General features: G+C 45.2%; 2 protein-coding genes across 2 annotated transcripts; one reads left to right on the plus strand and one right to left on the minus strand.

The window, feature by feature from the left end:
• Nucleotides 1–2,709: 2,709 nt before the first annotated feature.
• Nucleotides 2,710–15,512, minus strand: T265_04862 (hypothetical protein; the record flags this gene model as incomplete). The annotated part of the gene is made up of 6 exons (XM_009169716.1): nucleotides 2,710–3,734; nucleotides 6,081–6,536; nucleotides 10,402–10,653; nucleotides 11,339–11,571; nucleotides 13,941–14,205; nucleotides 15,160–15,512. 6 exons carry the CDS (start codon nucleotides 15,301–15,303, stop codon nucleotides 2,895–2,897), a joined length of 2,190 nt encoding a protein of 729 aa, XP_009167980.1.
• T265_04861 (hypothetical protein) lies at nucleotides 7,297–7,692 on the plus strand (the record flags this gene model as incomplete). Its single annotated transcript, XM_009169715.1, has 1 exon — nucleotides 7,297–7,692. One exon carries the CDS (start codon nucleotides 7,297–7,299, stop codon nucleotides 7,690–7,692), a length of 396 nt encoding a protein of 131 aa, XP_009167979.1.
• Nucleotides 15,513–23,211: the final 7,699 nt, after the last annotated feature.

Genomic DNA, 23,211 nt, shown 5'->3' on the forward strand with positions numbered 1-23,211 from the left:
ATGGGCTACTAACGTCTAATTTCTATTTATTATAGCATTATCATGCAAGCACCTGCTACAATCTCAAGTTGATTTACAGCTTGTGTTTGGTTACGTATACATGACTCTCCGCCACACTATGCTCAGAGTATACGCAAACAGTTTGGTGAAGCGCTGAGGAGCATGATTTGTTGGACTTGAATCACTCTGACAGCATCATTTTGCGAATATCCTACCATGACAGAAGGATAACCCTTCAGGATTTCTAATCGAATATCACGCACGGGTGTCAAAGGATAACCCAGGCGATGATTGCCAGTTGTTAGAGGTGGATGATTTTGGCAAACAAGGCACTGGTGAGCACCCAGAAGATGTATCTCACTCACTTGCAAATGGCCTCTCAGTGGTTTGTCACATTACTAAAGTTTTAACGTAGTAGGACGGGCTGAAATATTGTCAACATCAGCCTAGAGGTTGCAAGAAGGCTAAACTAAGTGAAGGAGCGGATTCTTGAAGGATTACTGAGCCAGTGAAATCAGGGACTACGCTGTCATTTCTGTGCAGTCAGCTAACGCACCAAGTGAGCTTTTTTAGTGATAATTAAGTGCAAGACTAGTCGTAGTCGCACAACGTTTGGATGAAAACAGCTCGCGACAGCTCGTATGTGCGGTATTTTGCTAAAACTCAAAGGAATCGTCAGGTAATATCAGAGACTCATTAATTAGCTCAACGCTGGTACTCATAGCATCGTCATCACAACCGTCGATCCCATTCCTTCGAGCGTTCGTGGATTCATGGGCTCACAAACACTAACACATATGGTCCGGCAGACCGCTTGTTAGCAAATATAAGCGCAGAAGTCCAGTGGTCAGAACACCATTGACAGACACGCATGCCAGCCATGCACAATTCACGGAAACTTAGTCTGTCGTCCATTAGAGGCAAATCGGACTCCAAGACATCCGGCACACTCGGTCGCTTAGACATCTCAACTCAGGCAAACTCTGACTCGGAAAACTATAGCTGTAAACTTTGTTGAATAAAATGCTTGCTCAATATGAGCCCACAGTGAATGTGCTAATGCCAACTTTTCGAAAACTCAGTTCTTGGCTAATGTGTAAATGCGAACAAAATTAAGACAACCAAACAACCTAAAAATAATCCTCCGTTATAAATTCGCTTACTGTGCGTTCCTCCCTTGTTCCCATAAAATGCGAATAGGAAACCCAGACCGTCCAGATCGAACATTTGGTCATCGCTAAACATTGTTTTGTTGCCGCAGGTGCAAAAATTCGAATGCAAAATAGAGGATCTTTGTCAAGGACTAAAACTTTTGCAGATTATTATCCACAACAAATTTCATTTGGTGCTGCCACACGGGGTTCAACTTAACCTATTGGTTAGCCAGGAATCCGACCCAGGATTATTGAGAAGAGAACTGACCAAGAAAATCTCACTGCAATACACACGATACTGAGTGCAACACACCTGTGAGTACAATCGACCTCCAATACTAACTGTCTAATATGCTGGTTTGCATTTGGGAGAGAGATTGTCTCAGACTAGGGAGAGTCAATGAAAGCGCTCATTTTCAAAAAAAGCTCGTAGTGAGTGTGGTGGGGGCGAGATGGCTCAAGTGGTCAGAGCGCGAATTTACTGACCGGAAGGTCCGTGGTTTGAACACAACATCTGCCTCTCGACTGCCCCCGTCTAGGCCTGGGCAACCTGACAGTATCCCAGCCCTCGTGCTTCCTTCGGGTGGCATGGCAGCTAAGCACCGGAAGGGCGCTACAGCTGAACGATTATTATTTATTTTTATTACTCGAGAACAGTAAGCGGGGTTCCGACCTGGTAGAAGTTGCGTTGACCAGATAGTCACACTCCATTGGGTGTTAGAACATCGTACGTACAAACGACCCACAATTTTAGTATTCCTGAATTTCCAAGGCGCATTCGACTCAGTTGACTGGTTTGTCCTCCTTGACACCCTTGGCCAGCAAGGAATGCCCCGGTCTTTGAACACAATAAATTCTTTATACTCCCGGACTTTCAGGCGTGTGAGAGCATCAGAAGAGCTCCCCAAAATCTGTTTTCCATGCCCAACTCAGAATGGTGGAAGCAGAGAGGTGGCCAACCCTTGACCTGGCAGAGGGGTGTGAAAGAGGTTACGAAAAGTCTGAGTGCTGTTCGTGTGACACGTCTTCCAGGATGAGGACCGCGTGTTTCCCACTGAGCCTGATTGGAGACGCTGCAAGATATGGCGTTCTTGTTGTCAGTTTCTATCCAGATTGCCTAACTGAGTACCCGGAGGTGCAAGCACCTCGAAGTGATTTTGACAGGCTAACGCTAAGTCCCTTCCCCGTCCATTTTCATTTTTCTCTTCTTCAAATTCGGCGAACAAATCAACAGCCACCTGATCAACAACCAATAAACTCACCCGAGCTACCAATATTTCAACACATTACCAAATAAATCATGGTTGTACAGGAGCGAACACTGCAGATGGTGATGATGATGATGATTGCTATCCAGTAGCAAACTTGATTTGTTTAACTGCATTCACTTCCTGAACCAATGCAGACTTAATATCCTGCATTAGCCACCATTGATGCAGGTCCTTCGCTAACCCATGCGTGAAAAGAACACTGGACATATGTTCGGGAGACAAGCTGACATGGAAAGCGAAATGCACCTGAAAGTTGTCATCCAAAGCTCAAAAATTCATAACCCCTTTATTGATGCTTGGTGGTGCAAAACGGGTAAGTAAATTAGAAAAAATATATAGAAAAGCAAATCAAAGAAAGATAAGGCGTATAAGCCATTTTAAATATAGTATGCCATGAGACGTAGAGTTGGTACCATAATATACTGACAGTCCTGAATTTTTGTGACCATGGAAAAATTCAATAAAAAAACTATTCTGTTGTTTCGGGTGTTAGTCGCACCAATAGTTGACCACTCGATACCGTATCACCAATAGCAACTGCCAACGAATCGACTAATCCAATGGTTTTAGCACGCACAGTATACTCCATCTTCATCGCGATCAAGGTGAGTAACGCTTGTCCAGATTCTACTCTATCTCCCGGTTTCACAAAGATGCGTTCTATCACACCTGGCATTGGGGAGGTGTTGGACAAAAGGTCAGCTCCGTCTAGCCCATCAGAATGACCAGACATGGCATTCAAATAGGCCGGCTGCTCAAGACTGAAACTGTCGTGTGTACCGGTTGAATTGTTGAATGTGTGAAGATGCCTAGATTCTGGATCGTACACAACGCTGATTTGACACAAACGCCGTTGTTGGTCCGATGGGCTGGATGAAGAAACCTCAACGGCAAATGAATGGTCAACAAGTCCTCGGTGGCTGTGTGCCTCATTCGAATTGCGGATGAGTCGAACATCGACTGAATAAGATGTATCCGAAGGACCCGATAACATTTCGACCCGGTAACATTCCGATGGGTTCCTGAGGTGCGTTACACGAAAGCGTGATGTGTTGGTATCTGTTGAGTCAGTAAACGTAACTTCTCTGGTAGCAGGTAGATTCAGACGGAAATAGGGTATTTGGGATAACATCGGTTGCAGTGGGTCTGTCAAATGTTGTCTACTGGATTCAGTGAAGATGTGTTCAGCACATGCCCAAATCGCTGCAGCACAGTGAGCAGTAGGAAAGGGCTCCCTGGAACCGTATCCTTTGGTTAAAGATGTACTGCGTAGTGTATCTATATGTTCCATGATAAATCCGGTATGGACCTAAAATGGAAAAAGATATGATCACATAAAACCAGATGACCCCCTAAACTTCGGTGGAGGATAGATACGACACCAGCCGCCTTGAACGCGCCGCACAGATGGCTTCGCGACAATAATTTGGACAATCGGCTACATCTCCACGTCTCATCTACGGATTGCTTTCAGGAGCTCGAATCTTACAGACTTAGCCTCCCTCATTGTTTATTGATCAAGCAATAGTGTCCGTACTTTAGTTGGTTTATGGCTACTTGAGCCAAATAAATGAAAAACAACCACAAAAGTGTGCTCGAAAATGTGCCCTGCCTTGAGACCTAAATTTTGCTCCTAAATTTACAAAACGATACGTGAGCGTAAGTGAATACCGGCTGAGAGTTTCGAAAACATACTAGTGGACACTTTCGGTTACACTGAGAGACAACAACATGAAAGAATGCCAGTGATACGTAAAGAAACACGGGGATATATGCCAGGTACGTCGCTGTCAGTTTGAAAAGGTTCGTCGATTGGCTTGTGGGTTACAGCAGTTCTTCTTAATGAAGGGGAAACGGACCTGGAAATTATGGGAGATTGTAGAGGTGCGCGGGGAACAGCGACGGGTGATAGATACGTTAACAACCTTCGGTATTTTTGAACGTTTAGCGCCGTTGTCCCATTAACCAAAGTACCGACTGGTGTTGCAATGCCGGCAGTGGGTTAGCATGCGAGACACTACATTAATATTAGCCTGCTGCAATGGACCTGCGGAAAGTAACTTTTAATTGTGTGCAGACAGACTGAGGCCACTTGTCCACTGCTAACAGAGTTATTTACTTGTCAAAATGTACCCATTTGACAGTAATCATTTTAGTATACGTAGCCAGGCCTCTCTTCCACGGTAACTAATGTGTTTGTTGTGTCGATCTCACTGTCCAGCTTGTTCGACCCAGGTAGGCCTTGATAAAATCTATAGGATTGCATCGTTCCTTTGGGTTAAAGCCGGTCAAAAACAACAGACCACTTTGGTGTTATCTTTAGAATGCGTTATCATTTTAAGAAAGGCTTTAGAATAAGAGTCATGTTCCAAAAGCCATACTAAGACTTATGATTGCAGAAGTGTAGGAACGCAGTACTGGAGTGTGGGAAAAACCTTCACCTACCACGTTTCCAACATCGCGATTGGCGGAAAAAAGTTTGCGGTTCAGTAATCTCGAGATAGATTCTAACCCCATCAATTCCAAAATCTACGAACTCTTCTGAGTGACCATTAACATTATTTTTGTTCATGATAACCCCAAAAAACGGTTAATAAGCAATTAATGTAAGTTGGCCGCTTTTCAAATGAGTCACACATTAAATCATCCACAAATGTGAGCATAATTAAGTACCCCTCAACGTGTGGTCCTTTTAGGGAAGGATCCCTCTTGGGAGGCAAAACGAGGGCGTCAATGGTGCTAAGTACAGAGAGTCAAGGAGAATGAACTGACTAGTTGGAAATCCAGTGGCGCATAATAAATTCGACAGTCGGAATCCACGGCCTTTTCCACACTTCAGTTGAGTGGGCTTAATGAAGGCAGACCAAAGGTTTCTCCAAAGAATGTGGGCGTTCGCATGAATGTTGATTTACCACGAGGCAGAACTCTCTTCGAGACCGACTGCATTATTGACTCTTTCCATGAATGCACGGGTACAGCTAGTAGACTACCATGATTTCAAAACCATTAGCCTTCCACTCCTGTTGCAATTGTGAATGAACAATGTGAAAATTAAATAATCAGTAGTGCAAACCTATGACTGAGGATGTGGGAATATTTATCACAGCCATGTAGAATAACAATGACTTAAAGTGCGCAAGCGATGAACATAGTGACTCAAACGGCAACGGAACTGTGAAAGTCTATCAGGTGTCCATACAATTTCTTCGCGGGTGTCCGGCGCGGTCAAATCAGACGCTGGATATGCTATTCTGAAGTCCGTCTACGATATCCTCCAATGGAAGTATAAAATGGATATTTAGTGGAGCCGACCCGTCCGCTTATGGGCATCAGCAGTGAAGTAAGTAGTATAATGGACGTGCTCTATGTCCATATTGTCTAGAGCAATCGTGCGTGAAACAGGGTATCAACAGAATCCTCTGTAAGGCTAGAATTGTTGATTGTTCGAATTAGAGGGAAGGATTGCAGGGTGAAACTATGGTTTTAAAAAATCTCGGCTGCGACTATCGCATACAAACAAAGAATCCGTCTGAAACACCTAGCCCTTCACAAAATTCGCTAGGCACTCGATCTAGCATTCAGAACATCCGAAAATCATGCTGCGGATAATTTTTCGTCTTGGCCGAATAAACTGAATACAAGAAGTTCAACTCACCTGACCGGATAGGACTTGGGGATGTTGGATCAGCCTTCGTAGAAAACTAATATTCGTGGGAAGACCGGCGACACGGTATTCAGCCAGAGCTGACTGTAGTCGAGACAAGGCATCCTCTCTTGTCTCGCCCCAAGCGACCAGTTTCGCAATCATCGGATCATAGTACACGGATATTACGTCCCCGGACACTACCCCACTATCCACACGAATGAGTCCACCTACATGCGTGTAGGTCACAGCATTCGGTGGAGGGGAGAGAAACTGCAAACGTCCCGCGGCGGGAAGCATCTGAGAAGGATCGGAACAGTCTTCAGCGTAAATTCGAGCTTCGAACGCATGTCCGACCAAGGGGACTTCCGTCTGATCCACGATCGGGAGTTTATCTCCACTTGCCACCCTGAGCTGCCAGTCAACCAGGTCGGTACGCGTGATGGCCTCAGTCACTGGGTGTTCGACCTAAAAAATAAAAATGTGTGTCGATTCAAAGACGTCGAAATCTGTACAACCAGCATCACAGTCTCAACCGTTTAGGAGACAAGTGTCACCAAAGGAATGGAAGATAGGAAGGTAGCTGAAAGAACACAACAACTTCCAGATAAAAACAGTGATTGGGTTGAGCTGTGACCGAAAAAGTAATCCAGAAACATCCGTAGTCTTCCTCAAGAGCGATATGCAAAGAATCAAACCATTCAAAATACACAGTGCGGGTGATCCTATCCGAACTCGCCACCTATATGATAACATGAGACGACGGGAGGCTCAAGAACGATGAAGCGAAGCCGGGAAAAGTGGGAAGATGAAGGATAATACAGAATGATTTTCCGTCCCGGATATTTGTGACCAATTGGCATGGTTGACATGTTTATCGAAATTTCAATTCGAGCTGTCATGCAGAAAAATCCGGATGGCTAACATCCCGCTGTCTGATGTGACATCGGCTGAATCGACAAAACCTCCGTGATTTCAGGAAGCATACTAATATGAGAACTAGCAACCGACAGCTGACCAAGTTTGTGATTGACTGACAGCATGTCACAATCAAAAACGACCCAGCCAACATCCACGTTGAAACGAACGTACTGCAGACGAACTGTCTAAATAAATAAATGAGATTTCCCTACCACGAATCACGGAATAAAACAATATTCTACTTACCGGACGTCCAATAATGTATTTAGCAGAAAAACTGCAGAGCAGTCAACATGCTTTCTTCTAAATGCCGAAACAGATTCTAGAAATTTCTAACATGGAAACCTTTGTCTTTCTTCTGAAAGGTCAGCCCGAAGCTTACGAAGTGGTATCCAATCAGCACACTCACCCATCACAATTATCATTATTTTTTGCAAAGCAATCCGGGAACGCAGCCTGTTTTCGGATGAAACGCAGACCCAATACTGCCAGTCACGGAATGATATCATGTACACTTCAGGGTGGCATCGCACCGGATGAATCGGTCCTAGGACCCTACGATGTTAATGTACTGCACGGAAAATTAAATGGCGACGACGACACCTTACCAGACTTGAAGGGTAATGAACCGAGAAGCTTGAGAAACTGCACTGAGTTATGCACTCAAGACCAAGAGAAGAGAACGTCACGGCAGGATAAGTAGCCTGTATCACTAGCTAGAAAACCGGGTGAACAAACCGCTACAATTAAGTGCTGGGAGGTCGCCCAAACAGATGAACATTCGTCGTACACCGGATGGGGTGAAGAAGACTGCAGGAACGCATCTCACCCAAAACGGGTTGTGAGTGAATTGGGACTGTTGATACCATGCTGACTCGGTGTCATTTGATTGCTCCAATTTCAAGTGGAATAAGATCTGCTTCAGTACCCCAGAAACGAACTAGTGCACTCATTAAATCAGATCTTCTTTCTAACAGTCCCGTGATTCCTATATCTTCCCATAGGATGTTCGTAGAAAAACGCGGCATTCACACCGCTCCAATTAATGGGACTGACAACAACCATTATTTTGCTTGGAAACACGGACAACAATGCACGAACGGTTAAGGCGCAGGGAAGACCGGAGAAATCAAACGAATGGTTTGGTAATTTGGGATAACCGATATGATGTAATTCGCAAATGGGTTTGTGGCAATCAATTTATCAGAAAAACCCTTATACATGGGTGATTATGTTGATGCCCCTGGAATTAAAATTCGAAAGCTCGCTTCCGTTTCTCAGCAATGAACTGCGTTCCAAGTTGGACGGTTTCGGTTGTCACAGTTTTCATCCACGAAGGTCGGGAGAACGAAGAGAGACATGTATTCACAATGATGGCCTCATCAGTTCATTGACTTCAGTATTCCATCTGTCTGATAAAGCTACGCAATGAAAACGACAGTTTTGATGCAGGATCGCCATTAGTTGAATGTGTCATGTCTGTCATGAAAACTGACCATTGGTGTGCTTTGTCCAGGATCTAAGGCCCGAGAAACGGCTATCGTCAACACGACTGAGATTGCTTGTAAAGGCTTCCATACATCACCGTTAAGTCATGAAGTGCATAGTTTATATGGCATGGGGCTATATGACCTATGTGAGCGAGTAATTATCTCCAGAAATTAAAAGAAAACAGGCAGTCTGATAAGAACAGACGCCTGAAGACATTCGTAACAACCCGGCCTCGTTGGGTAGGTATAGAAGGATCAAACCGCTGCACACAGTCGAACTGAGGACGACATATCCGTACATACAACAACAGCTGTTAAAATGGAAAATTCGGAATAACAGTGTCCCTCTCGCAACAACTGTTACGTTACGTAGCCTGACTACTTGTCAATGGTCAAGTGGTTGAACTCTACTAATTATCGACTCCTTTGGAGGACCTGATTAGCGACACGCATTACAGTTGAAATATGACCATTGGCGTTTGAGAAACACTCTCAAAGTATATTTTTAGCATCGTTTGTCAGATGAAGAGTTCAGTCATCGGTGCATTGACATAGCTCAAGCATGGTTTTGTCTTCAGCTGAAGACCTGATTAGACACTTTTACTGCCGACAATGAGCGTCTGGATCTACAGGCTGCCTACGGCCCATGAAAATGGATCGACATCCGGAAGAGCACTCACACCAACCGGCGGCTGAGACATTCAAGAAGTCGACTCATCCTCCCGCAGCAGACAGCCGAAGGAAAGTCAAAGGAGATAATTCTATCGGTACTAAAGTGGCAAGGCACATTCGTAAAACTGGATATATATCAGCTCAACTGCATTGACAAATCTTCCCCTGATTGTCCTGGCTTCATTGACCGAGTTGCTAGGAGAAAGGTGCTTTTGATGTTTCACATAATCTCCGTCATCTTTTGTCATACAAGTTTGCTATACAAGTTTGCCGCTGTAAACAGTATGCGAAATGATATGTTACCACAACTAAGTTGTTCTTTTTACTCACTTCTAAAAGAGTCATATCCGTTTAGGGTATGATCAACCCGCGTAACTCCGTCAATGTAAAAACTGAGAAAGTGATCACAAATTTCATATGAAAATATTTAAGTCGCGCCGAGTAGAAAATAGGGTCATTTTCGGCGATCACAATTTCAGCAGGCTTCGATGTCCAACATATACTATAGACAGGAGCATCGGATCAAAATAAAAGATGCACTCGAAGAACGGAACGATCACTATTAGGGGAAATGGGCAATGGGCAGGTGGACCAAATGTGTACGTAGAAGTTCTTGTAAAAACAGTCCCGAATCTTCACCTTCTGTCTGAATACGAAACTGTTTCTGGAAGACCGAAATTCGGATTAAACTGTAGGCGAGTAGCTAGCACAATCTCTGAGGCGTTGGTTACCGAATGAGGCGAACAGTAACATGCAAAACGTTATCCGCATTTAGGAACCAGTTTAGAAAGCGGGATGGAATGCCTTGCTCGAATTCTAGGGGATGAAATTATCAATCCGGAAAAGCAACTCAGGAGCTCACCAAGAACAGGAAGTACTCAACTGAGAAATATGTAAATTCAAGGACTAGGTTTGCTTGATGGGTCCCAAGAAAGGAGTAACTTGTAGTAGGCTGCCCACCGTTTTCGTCGATCTGATGAGTAGTGTCATATGAAGGAGGAAGTTTTATATGCAAAAGATAAAAAAGAAAGACACCGCATTCTATCAAAGACAAATTGAACATGCTCGTGTCTGTCAACGCGATAGATTTGGGTGTCGATAGACAAATTTTCAGCGAAGCATGTGCCTACTTACTTGGATAAGTAACAAGAATTAGATGTAAAATTATCACAAGTGGGAATGAATTCGGCTGCCAGTCGCTCTTGACGACGATAGAGAAATTAAATCTCTGAAAAAATCGCATTACTCACTTGCAGACGAGTGTTCATTTCCATAAAGTAGAAATTCTGGTCGGCGTCCATGACAAACTCCACGGTACCGGCACCGACATAGTGGACGGCCCGGGCAGCAGCCACAGCCGCTTCACCAATCGCCTTTCGAACCTTCGGAGATAAGCCGGGAGCAGGCGCTTCCTCCAAGATTTTCTGATGCCGACGCTGGATGCTACAGTCACGCTCCCATAAATAAACGTAGTTACCGTGCCTGTCTCCGAAAATTTGCACCTACAAGGTGGGAGAAAGGAGTGTAGAACAGGGGAACAACAATATACGTTCGATTGAGCACTACCTAACTACCACACACTTGTCAAAGGCCAAACGAGATGAAAAGTACCTAAGGTGGTAAGCTAAGAACGCCCTCAAGACTGATGGCTCCCAAGAAGGGATTCCTTCTTGAGACGTCTTCAAAAGCACTTCCTGGTGTGAAAGGCAGTGGCCACGCCCAAGGTAGGCCATATGAGCTCTTTCCCGTGAGAGACTCTCTCAGGAAGTGCTGTGTAAGTGATTCACGTGCACATCGCACACCAGTCGGTGGCAGTGAGGCGTAACTTAGCACGGCATATCGGTTTATCCATAGGTAATGTCTACAAATTACGAATGTTTATACGGTATCTTGTCCGTCGAAGAGTTCCAACGAGGAGACATTCCGCGACTGATAATTTGGACGACTAGCATGCGAATCGAGTTAGCCGGTCAACTGTGGTCAAACGACCGGATGTCTGCGCACAGCGGAAATCCACAGACAGTCTGTGAACAGCCAGTAGCGCCGCGCTTAAGTCCTTGGAACCGATGTTAGTTGCATGAATAAGAGCGGTCCATTAACACACCAAGATGGTAATGGATAATATGATGGCATTCCATTGACCCCGCATTTAATGTTGCTCATTTAATGTTGTTCAAGGCAACTTACCTCAACGTGCCTAGGATTGACAATATACTGTTCAATTAGCATGCCATCATCGTTGAATGATTTCAAGGCTTCGTGACGAGCAGCGGAAAGCTGTTCCGAAAACTGCTCGGGCGTATGTGCAATACGCATTCCCTTGCCACCACCGCCTCGGACTGCCTTGATCATAACCGGGAAGCCGATTGCCTCAGCTTCCGCTCGAAGTCGGGTATCAGACTGATCCTCACCATGGTAACCTGATGCGGTGGGGGAAATGGTGGTTAGGTGAGTGAAGGATTGGGAGCGAGTAGAGCTGACAGCCTGTAAAGATGATGCAGGACAACAGTACCGAATAACAGATGGAAACGGAATAATGCAAAAGACTCAGTGCAAGTGAAAAGGTTGCAAGAAACCATAAACTAGTAAAATATCAGGAACCCGCAAGAGGTCTTCAACGGAAAGGCAATACGTGACTGAGACTGAAAGTATAAAGTCAGTAAGTTTTGCGACAGAAACGAGAAATTCGGATTATCACCGTACATCTCTCTGAAGGCCGTAGAAGACGTGACGACCAGGATAATACCAAAATATAGAAGAAATTTCGGAGTATGTTGTTGGCAGGAACCACAAACATTTTCAAATGAGTTGGCATTTCTGGTAGGAGGGACTCGATTACGACACATGCACTAGTCCAACGAAACAGAGATATTTTGTTCATAGTCACACCACACTCACCTGACATGCGAGGCGAGCGTGTAACCACTACTCCAGCAACGCATGTTGGACGCATCTTAATTTTCACGTCTGAACAGGAGAACGTGTTCACTTTTGAGCGGCGTGATTGGTGTGGCCGACTCATCGAACGACGACCCAGTAACTGTCCTGGTTGTGACGATCGACTGCCCCGCCAGTCAGGACTTCCCAGTCAGGTAGCGTGACACACGCTTGAAACCCACTGGGCAACTTTTTGCTTGCAATTTTGGGGCTTTGTGGGATAGATATTTTGTTCATAGTCACACCACTCTTGTTTGAACGGTCGTGCTCCTGTTCTGGTGTAATTATTCCGGTGAGTCCACATGGCAGATGTCCGGGGTTCAAATCCCGGCACGGCCATTGGATATGCACTGCTGATGAGCTCTAATAAGAGCGAAACTCGAATCCAGTGCTTCCCTTTGGTGTGGACTCACCGCAATAACTACGCCAGAACAGGAGCAGGACCGTTCAAACGAGAGTGGTGCGACTATGAACAAAATACCTATCACGAAAAACCCTAAAATTGAAACAAAGATAGCCTGGAGGTTACGAAAACAGCCACCAAACGGGAAGTTCGTTATTCTAATCTACCCCTGGCTTCTCTCATGTGTCTGTATATGTTTGAACACTACAATGGTATCTGTCCTAGTGTTTTTCTCGGCCGGAAGACACGTTCACAGCAGAGATGTCTCGTAAATAAAACTAATAATATAATCGTTCAGCTGTGACACCTCGATGTCTGGCTGCCGCACCACCCAAAAGAAGCACGAAGCAAGATACCGTCAGGACGCCCAATCCAGGAGAAAAACACGAGGTGACGGAGTAAGGTTCGAAAGACGAACCTAGTGATCAACAAGTCTGCTTCTTAACCACAAAGACACCTCGAGCTCGGAGAGAGATGTCTCAGTTGGAAGTTTTTTTTAATAGACCTCAAAGAAGCATTTCCGGGAAAATGAACTTATTCAGTTCCACATTGCGAAGTAGCGATGCTCAAACATTTATAAACACTTCGTATCTAACAATCTGCCGAATACAGCTCATAACTGCGAAAAATATCCAGCAAAAATGATCCTTGAAATATGGTGACCATCAACCACTCGATTCCCAGATTTTACTGTTACACTGAACCCCGAAATCATATCAAAAGAGACGTTTTATTTGTCAGGGCTGAAACTGCCTTGCCTTCTTAATCAATCTCCCAGCCATTGTGGAGAGTATGCTACTTTGGGTAGAAACTCGCTAGCAGTTCATGTTAACTTAAACAATTATTCATAAATCCAGTGGCCGCATATTGGTCTTGTGAGTGTGAGGTATAAGCCATCAAAACACCGACATTGCTTGCGGCATTGAAGGTCATGCGGATGACCAAAGATTTGGCGGTATTGGAGCAAGCCATTATGGAAGAGTCGCGTGTAGGGGCACCGCACCATTGGCAATAAAACTAGCGGGCGACCAGGACTTCATGAATTCGGTTAAGGGGTCAAATTAACCCCACTATGACTGAATCTGCTTAGCACAGATTTCGATTTATTTCTTGGTGATATCAGCAACCATAAGGCCTTCTACCTGACAGTCAGACATGTGAAAGACGCTACCACGGGGATCTGTTATGGGCTGTGTCCCCAGAGCCATCCGATGTCCGATTAAAGGTGTACATCTAGCAGGAAACGTGCAGAGAACAGGTGATCAGCAACGCTAACATGACATGACAATAAACGACAAAAGGTGACTCCTAGAAAAGAAAAATTTTTCTTCATAAGGGAGTTTCTGGTAAGCAATTTCGCCTCCCGAAGGGATAACCAACGAATCCGATTAGCGATATCCATTCGTTTCTAATGACTTGGTAATCAAAGGTGACTGCATATCCACAAACCTTTGATGATCGGAACACCAGCAGCAGCCATGATAGCCTTGCTTTTATTCTTTATTCCCATGTCACGTATGGCAGAAACTGGAGGGCCAACAAACACAAGATTAGCATCTTGACAGGCTTGGGCGAACTCCACACTCTCTGAAAGAAATCCGTAACCAGGATGTATGGCGTCCGCTCCGGCCCGCTTAGCCACTGAGATAAGGCGTGGGATATTCAGATAACTTTGTTGAACTGGCGCTGGGCCGACATTGTACGCTTCATCAACCTAGTATATAAAGAAAAGAGAAATGAGAGAAATTGATTGAGTGCTCGGTAAAAACTGATCAAAGAGGTACGCAACTGTAGCTAATGCCCACTGAATGTCGGCCACATCGAGCATTCAGGACTAAGACTGGCTATCACTAACAAAGCATCTGGTTCAGTTGCCATATTCCCTCGATCCAAGATGACCAAAGTACCACCAGTCTGGCTGAGTCTAAACATCAGCCGTTCAAGCCATTCCCACCATGAGACTACCATTAATGTAGACGTTGCTTCAGAGGGAGACCGATTCCCAGAAGAGACTAATCTCGATCGGTGCTTCAGGCGGCCAAGTCAGCGGGGGAATGCGACAAGTAGTCTTGCTACATTTTGACCGCCGAGGAATACTTGGATGTCTATTGGCTGTATAGACAGGTATGTCTTTATATTAAGAAAGTTGCCATTTTCGGAGCTAACCTAAAAACTTTCGCATTCGACACTGCTACACAATCGAAAGAAAATCAGTAACAAGCCACGTTGTGTCGTTAGACCCGATAACCAGCTTCAATAAGGTGACCGGGACTGCCCCGGCTAATATGAAAATGAAGTTGACGTATTTCAGAGTTCTTCATATACACGACTCTTGCGGCTAATTCCTACATAATAACATCTACAAGATATGGAACACACCGAAATAACTCGAACAATCGTATAATGCATGGAAGGCAAACGAAGCGAATACGCAGTCAACTGGCGACGGGTGTGACCAGTTGTGACACAGATTGCGCCCAGTCCATTACGACATAAAGGAACATATTAACCTGCTCGAAATAATCAGGGTGGAGCACTACGTGGTGGTTGGTAGAAGCACCATCAATCGGTTAAATGACAATGAATGTGCGAAGCGATGGTAATTTCGCAGGTTTAAAGAAAACATTTAAGATGTTATAGCATGCACACTTGAATAGGTCAAACTTACGAGTTTGACGTGAAGTGCAGATACATCTGCGTCACTGTACACACCAACTGTATGACATCCGAACAGTTTGGCAGATTTGGCTATTCTGCATGCAATCTCTCCTCTGTTTGCAATTAGGAGACGACTGATCTTTCCGTAAGACATTAAGGAGACACGGGGAAGTTAACACAAGTTCAGATGTGTGCTCCACTACGCAAAAGATAAAGAACAGACAAAATGCTGAAAACACAATACGTACGTGGTATGTAAAAGATATTCATCGTGAAACAGTTTGCTTCCAAAAATGCGGTGGAAATGCGATAGGAAATAGCCATAAATAGTAGCTGAACTGTTTGGTACAATGACATTCGTTTATGAAAAGTCGGATTACTTCCACCCAGCGGACAAAGAGCAAATACGCAAAAGGGCCGTAGGTAGGCCAAATGATCAGTGCACAAGGTGAAACACTTCCTGGCCAACAACCTAAAGTTGACGGTGGTTGACAAAAAAAGCAAGTTCTCGGTCTCTCTAAATACAGTCCGTGCGATTCTGAGTGCTAAAAGTTGCGGGCTAATTTGCGAGGTTGTACAAGCTGTACAGGAAGTGAAAGGTGCATATCATACATGAATCTCAAGTAGAGGGATCTCATGTCGTTTGTGGCCTCAAGGATTTAGTGCACAAGGCTAAAGTCATACACACGCTACGGTAAAGTCAGGTACGGTCTTAACTTTTTCAGATGTTTGCAGGGTGTGCAAAGATAAATCGCCCGTTTATGCTGGTTTTTAGGTCGTGCCAGGAGTAGAAATGCAGTAGATGCAACATAAACGGAATTCGAAAGAAAATGGTAGTACCCGTCCTATATCTTCACGAAACTTCAGGACGAAACATCGTCCATCAATCTTCTCCCCATAGGTCATTCGCGATAGGCGATGCACAATACGGTCGCACCAACTGGGTGCTAAACCTGCAACCAAAGTAACTACCCAAGTAGCCCTCAGGCTACACGACCCTCTGCTTCGGTGGATCGAGATTTTTCAGTGGCAAGCATCAACTTAAACAGCCTATATCTGAAGGATCAGACTTTTGGCCCTAGTACTCGAAATGGGGTGTCAATTCGATTTATAAGCTATAAACCATGTACCATAGGCATATTTGTTCCATCTACTACAGTTTCGATCACCGGAAAACGGGAGAATGTGGGACATACAGCCGAGCCTTAGAGGCGATGACATGTTCAGTTTGTTCGGCTGGGTAGCTGCACATTGAAGGCGATAGCATTGATGCATGAGCGCGAGTGACTGTGTGATTGGGTCATTTCTGCCAATGTCAAGACTCATTGGTGAGTTGAGTCCTGGGGTTCCCATCCGGGGAGGCAGTAGTTGTCGGTCCGACTAAGTTTACTGGTTAGTGTTTTCATACTTTTTCGCCAGGTCATAACCGTCCGTCTCGCAGTCGGTTCCACTCAGCACGAAGTAGGGCATAAAGAGCTCTGCAAAGAAGCGTAACCTATAGCGGAAGAGTTCCTTCTTCCAAAGGCCATCTGGCGTGCCTTAACATTGCTAATTCTGACCACCCAACATTTAAGGAACAAGTCATCACACAAGTTCCCACCCCAAACCTAGAGGACCAGGACAGTGTGCTATTCAGATCTCTACCATTGATCGACCTGGTATGATAGGCTCGGGGGTGTTACACACACTCCCCAGTATAGTTCAGTGGGTTTCAAAGGAGCATAAACCGCCTTACCGCGATAACGTCCAGTCGATCCGTGACGGCAAATACCTTTTCTGCCGCAAGATTCACTGAGTAACTGTACATAACGAGCTCTCATCCGCTCCGTTTAAGGCTGGATGTGAAAGCCTCGGTCAGTGGCTGTCTAAGTTACTTACCTATATCTAGAAGCAAGATGCTTTCCAAGCTAACTGGGGTGAGCCGATAGTGGTGCCCGTTTTCAAAGATGCTCATAGTGAGTGTAGTAATCACAGATGAATTATCTTAACCTTGAACCTAGACTCTTTGTGTCACTTACTTTACGTCATCACACAACAGCATGTGGAAGCATGACCCTAGAAGAGCAAGCAGGACTCAAACCGTAAAGAGGTTGCTTTGACCACATTTTCACACCCCTCCAGGTGTTAGGATAACGGAACGTGAATAAACGCCCCAGGGTCTTGGTGTTCCTTAACATCAAGGGTTTGTTCGAATCTGTTGAATCGTGTAAAGGGCGTGCCTCAGAAGTTCGTACACATCATGTGTCTGTCATATCCACATAGCTGTGCAGACGTATGTATGGAAAGCCCGCCAGAAGCTTCTCGCCAAGCAGTGTTGTCCGACAACATTGGTCACTGATAAGTTACTGCGGCGGATTATGGTGGGTCCCTGGAATGCTGATTTTTAGATTTCCTCAAGAGCGACGCTCCTCGACTAGGATTACGCAATCGATATCATCCTCATTTTTTGAAGAAGAAACGTAGGCGTTACCAGAAAAGGTCCTCTAATCCTTTGGTATGCTTCGACCCCACAAAACACAAGTTCATGCTGCAGGACGTACCGCCTTTGACACTATGATTTAGGCAACACTACACATCAAGGGAGTTGTGTTTTCTCTTACTGTAGTGAGACGGACGAAGTCAACTCACAAAACACAAAGGCCCAAAGTGTGTTTGCCAATTTACGCCACCTATTACAACAAAGACATACAAAAGTTCCAAAATGCATGTATCCAACTAGTGCTAGCCATATTGTTGTACATTCTCTCACCTGCAGCAACCCTTCGCTGTCTAACTGCTAGGCCACCCGAAGGAAACACGAGGGCTGGGATACTGCCAGGTTGCCTTGGACAGGGGGAGTCGAGAGGAAGAGTTCAGGATCGAACAACGGACCTTCAGGCCATCATCACCATCATCATCATCATCATCATCATCATCATCATTGTCAGCTGTAAAAACCACGTGCTTGTCGCACAGTAGTTGTAGCTGCCACAGTTTCGTTCACCGATGATTTGGGAGGGGGAGTAGGTAGCTGTGCATTGCAGGCGGGAGCTGATAAATTGGTGCATAAATCCAGCACTGTCAGTGGGCTGTCAAGTGGGGGGTTGCAAAAGGAGCTATGCATTGAATGATAGCCAGCTTTTTGTTCCCTCTGTGTTTCATTTTTTTGCTTCCCTTTTTAGAGTCTCGTCAGAAAACAAACTGACACGGCTGCAAGGCAGTAAGGCACCGATGTTCCTGTCTGGTGCCCCCATCGATGATGACCGTTGAGAATCGTCCACTCTTTAGGAAACCAGTGTTCTATTTTTAGGGTTTTATGATGATACCAATCATGCACCTGATGTAGGCAAAGGTGAATACCACTTATTTCATGACCAGCTTACATTAGTTGCCATTGCGAAATGACACTGTTATTACCACCACCATCATTCACAGCACATCAGTATTCAATACCTATGCTTCATTGTCGAGGGGAAAAATTCAAAATAGAAAGGCAACTAAGGCTATCCTGCTGAATATATACCTGGCTATTTACGTCTGCAGGTATTTATTCAGATAATCCAGATGGAAACTGCAAGGAACAAAGTTGACATTGATGAGCAGCCATAGCTTCGAACGCCTATCGTAGAGGGAAGATCACGTGGACCCTATCACAGGTGAGCCACCGACAGCCCTTTTCGTAATTTCTTTTTTCACATCCCTATAACAGATCGAGTTAGAGGCGTTTTGCTTCCCCACTCTGAAGAAGGTGGTGGGATGGCTGTGGTTAAAGCCCGGATTGACTGACCAGAAGATTCGTGGTTCGAACCCGGACTCTGCATCTCGATATTCCCTGTTTAGTATTGAATAACCTGGCAGTACTCCAACCCTCATGCTTCCTTCGTGTGGCATGGTAGCTAGGCACCAAAATGGTGCTACAGCTGAAAAATTTATTTTTTTTAAATACTCTGAAGAGGACATGGAAAACTACTCTTTTCGGCATATGGTTCGACATTCTAGCTTCCAAACATATAGCACAACTGAATTTCGTGTTGCGCAACCAAACACACGTTTACTGATCGCCTCCATGAAGATCTGTCGGTGCCCACTTGTAGGAGCTATGGCTCTTACAAAACGGTTGCCGATAAACCGAAGATGCCTTATTTCCGCTGCTTGCAACGCCCACGCCCTAAAATCACACGACGAACAAAACCGTAATGTGGCCTGGTTTATGCGCCTCCCAAGATTCAGAAATATATAGCTTTGTCACCATAGTCACCTCTAATTTTAGAACGCGAACAAAGCGCTGGAGACTCCTGCACTAAAACTTCTGTACTACAACCAGAGCTTATACAAATTTCGATATAGGCGAACCACAACCCCGAATATTCTGTTCTTGGTTAGCAAGTGACGTCTTCATTGACTCCATATGCGGCAGTGTTCTCAAAAGTTGCGAGTAACAAGTAAGTCAAGGAACGAGGCGAAAACCAGGACCTTGTTTATAGTTACTGATTAAGCACCATTCAACCTCGGCGTCGATTACATGACAGATACTTCACCGGAAAATAAGTACCCTCTTACTTGCCACAAAGAATTCAGGTATAATTCTAATTGCAGAAAACTTCTACGTGAAAGTATAGTGTCTTCGTTCATGCGAGGTGCGACCAGGTGGCAAGTTTAGCCTAGGCCCAATGCTTGATGATAATGGTAAACACCTATTACAAATCTGAAATGACCATGTTGTTTCTTAGAAGTGCTGGGTTTAGGCACAGTGGACGCCGCTGCGCTACGTTGTCCTTCTACCGCTGAACAACCGTGCAGCAAAATCCGTCACGTAGGCGTCAGCTAACGGTCACAGGGTTCACTGCCCGACTGTTGATCATTCTGCACGAACAACGTTCGAATTCGACGTAGAGATGTACTGAATTTATCGGTCAAACTTTTTGACCAAGGCACTAAACAAACATACCACAGACCAAGGTGATGCTTTGGAAGCAGCTAACTCAGAAGATATGAATCGTAGCTGCGAAGGAACAACAATCACTGTACATGGCGCCGGAAATTATGCGTGTTTGCGAGCGCGCTTGTGCTGACCACTGAGGTCTCAGAAAGTTGTCGGTCCTTGATAAGACATATTCCTTAGGGACAGCGTTACAGTCCGACCAAATGGTCTGCAAGATATCAACCCAAAAGAAGGCCGTGTCGATAGAGAGACCTGGTGGATTCAAAAAGCTTAGATGGAGAACTGTATGGCAAGGAACGCACGGAAACTGTCCCAGTTTATTTGGCAAACAGGACTTAGGACACGGTCTGCTAGTGGGGATATCAGAGATAACGTTGGAAATCTACTTTTTGATAAAAGACAGCGTCCATACCGTTGGGTTGAATATTTCCAACAAGTGAGTAGGCCACCAGCTTCTACACCTCCTCGTTTCATTCACGGTACAACTAGAGCCACCGCCTGAGTCTAAAACCCTTCACATTTGAAAACGAATAATATGATACGCATAGTATGACATAAAAAACCATCGGGCAGTCGGGTCAGATGTGCTTCCACCAGTACCACTTAAAGACGATGGGGCATCTATATAAACCTGTCTACAGTAGCATGTTTCCGATGCGTGTAAATGGACTTCGAGGTTTCTATTCCCACAATTCCGGACCCAAAAGAATTATCCAGGCATATCACAGCTTGCATGGCTCGGGAGGGCTGTGCCGAAGAGAAACGCCCAAAATAAACGAACCCGGTCGGGGTATTCCCAAAATTAGCTATGGACCCATTGAGCAGCCTGTTGGCTGAACTTTGAGCCAATCAGAATCGGACAATTGAAACTCGGCGCTTTCCATCCCGCTCGACCTTGTGGAATAAGTTTGAACACAAATGCAGGATACTATCTGTATCCAAAGTAAAAGTGCTGCAAGCCACTGTGTCTTTCAAAAACCATGGTGAGCAAAAAATTAATCTATGTGCTGACAGTAACACTGTCTAACGAGACGCGAACCCACATTTTCAGCACCACACTAAAAAACCTACCAAGTTCCACCATATATATTTCTAGCACGTTCGTCAAATGAACTGAATGCTGAATCCGGACGAAGTTCCAAAAGTTAATTAGGGAAACATGAAGGAAGCCTAATACCAATTTACTCAGCTGGCAACACAAGAATGGTCCGATTATTGCTGTTGAAAATGAGGACAGATCGTTACACAGCTGTTCAGCTCTGACTCCAGCCATCTGTGATCTTTCACATTCACCCTATTTTACAAGTTTTACTGACAGTCTTTGACATACCCCATGTCTTAGCTCCCAGTCGACAGTCATATGGTCAGGCAGAATGTTCGTGTGGCGTCTAGTGAGCGAACGTAATCGGGCCAACATAGGCTATCACACTGGTCGCATTAGAGTTACAAGACACTTTTTGGAGAACGCCGTGAATACCATCCACCTTGGCCACCGCTGTAAATGCCACGTCTGACAGACGGCACGAGTAGATCCCAGGCGTCAGGTGAATCCTCCTCATACATAAGGCATCATGGAAACAGTTGGAATAATGGAATTTCAAAACCTCTCGCCATGGCACAGAATATTAAGGTGACTCGGATTACCCGCAGATTTTAGAGCTTCTTTGAGGTCATGGGAAACTGCGACTGTTGGTCGCCTATATGTTTTGAGTTTATATGGCACCTAACGTAATATAAAAGTGCTATCACTTCGTCGTCCATGCAGCCGAAATCCTCCCCGATTCTCTCGAACTTTGTCTAACGTGCTATATTAGACATGTAGAGGTTGCGTTTAGGCGGACCCAAAAATAATGGACCCTGCGGTCTGTCGGGATAACGTTTGCTAAGTGTGTACGATCACCAAATGACACCGAATATATGGAGTACCTTTTTACTCAAACAAGTTGGAACAGTTTGATGAGGGTAAAATTAAAAGCGTCACCTACATCTTTAATTAACGCGGATGGAAGCTCATCGCTCCAGCAGCCCAATGGCAGCGGGAGGCAGAAAGGTACATCATTACAGTACAAAACGTTAGCAGGGGTGTACTCACAGGCCGAGGAAAGCAAACGGTGGCCCGAACAAGCGATGGCTTCTACGGAAGGCTGTAAAGGAGATCATTTTCCCCGGTCTAGAGGCTTTGATGTGTTCAGGTTTGAGCTTTTGACATTCATCATCATCTTGTCAGCTGTAATAACAGCGTATCGTCGTACAGTGGTTGTAGCTGCCGCAGTTTCGTTCACCAGTGGTTTGGGGGGAGGTGTAGGCAGCTGCGCACTGTGGGCGGCAGATGATGAATTGGTGCATAAATCCAGCACTGTCAGTGGGCTGTCAAGTGGTGGGTTGGTTGTAAAAGGAGCTATGCAGTGAAGACAATAGCTTGGATGCACGAGCGCCATTGAGGGCGCGACTGGGCCGTATCTGACAATGTCTCTAGCCATTGATGTCGCCCGTCTCGGGGTCCCCATCCGGGAAGACGGCAATGACCAGCGCAGCTGAGTTTGCTGCTAGTGGCTTTCATAATTCGCTGCCAAGTCATTGTTTGACCGCCTTTGACTCTCTTCTACCCTTCGCGTGATTGTGCGAAGAGCCCTTCGAGGGATTCGGTCGAATCTCATACGCAGCACGTGGCCAAGACAGCGCAACCTGTGCAGTGTGATTAGTTCATCTATCGAGGGTGAGTTGTTTCTCCCGAATACCATTCGACGTACTTCGGAATTGCTGATCCGGTGTTTCCACCGATCGAGAGATGCTTAGTCCATGACATTGAACTAGAGGATCAAAGCCCTTACCAGTCAGCTGAGTCGCGTTGGTAACTGCCATTTCCTTGGATGGTGATCAAGGGACGAGAAGAAACAATGGTTAGTGTCCCTGAGAGATATGGCTGCCAATGGCGCTCTTGCACCAAAGCCATCGCTTCCACCTACACCACTGGTGACGTAAGTTCGCAAAAGCTGCTCTGGCCGTCCCAATCCGGATGGAAATTTCATCTTTCGTGAGACCACAGGGATTGATACAGCTGTCCAGGTAAACAAATTTGTCTACAAATTTGTCTTGCAGTAGCACTCTAAACTTTGCAGGTGTGAAGCGAATGCCGAACCG

The sequence above is a fragment of the Opisthorchis viverrini genome, assembly GCF_000715545.1.
Source record: "Opisthorchis viverrini unplaced genomic scaffold opera_v5_84, whole genome shotgun sequence".
Lineage (NCBI taxonomy): Eukaryota > Metazoa > Platyhelminthes > Trematoda > Opisthorchiida > Opisthorchiidae > Opisthorchis > Opisthorchis viverrini.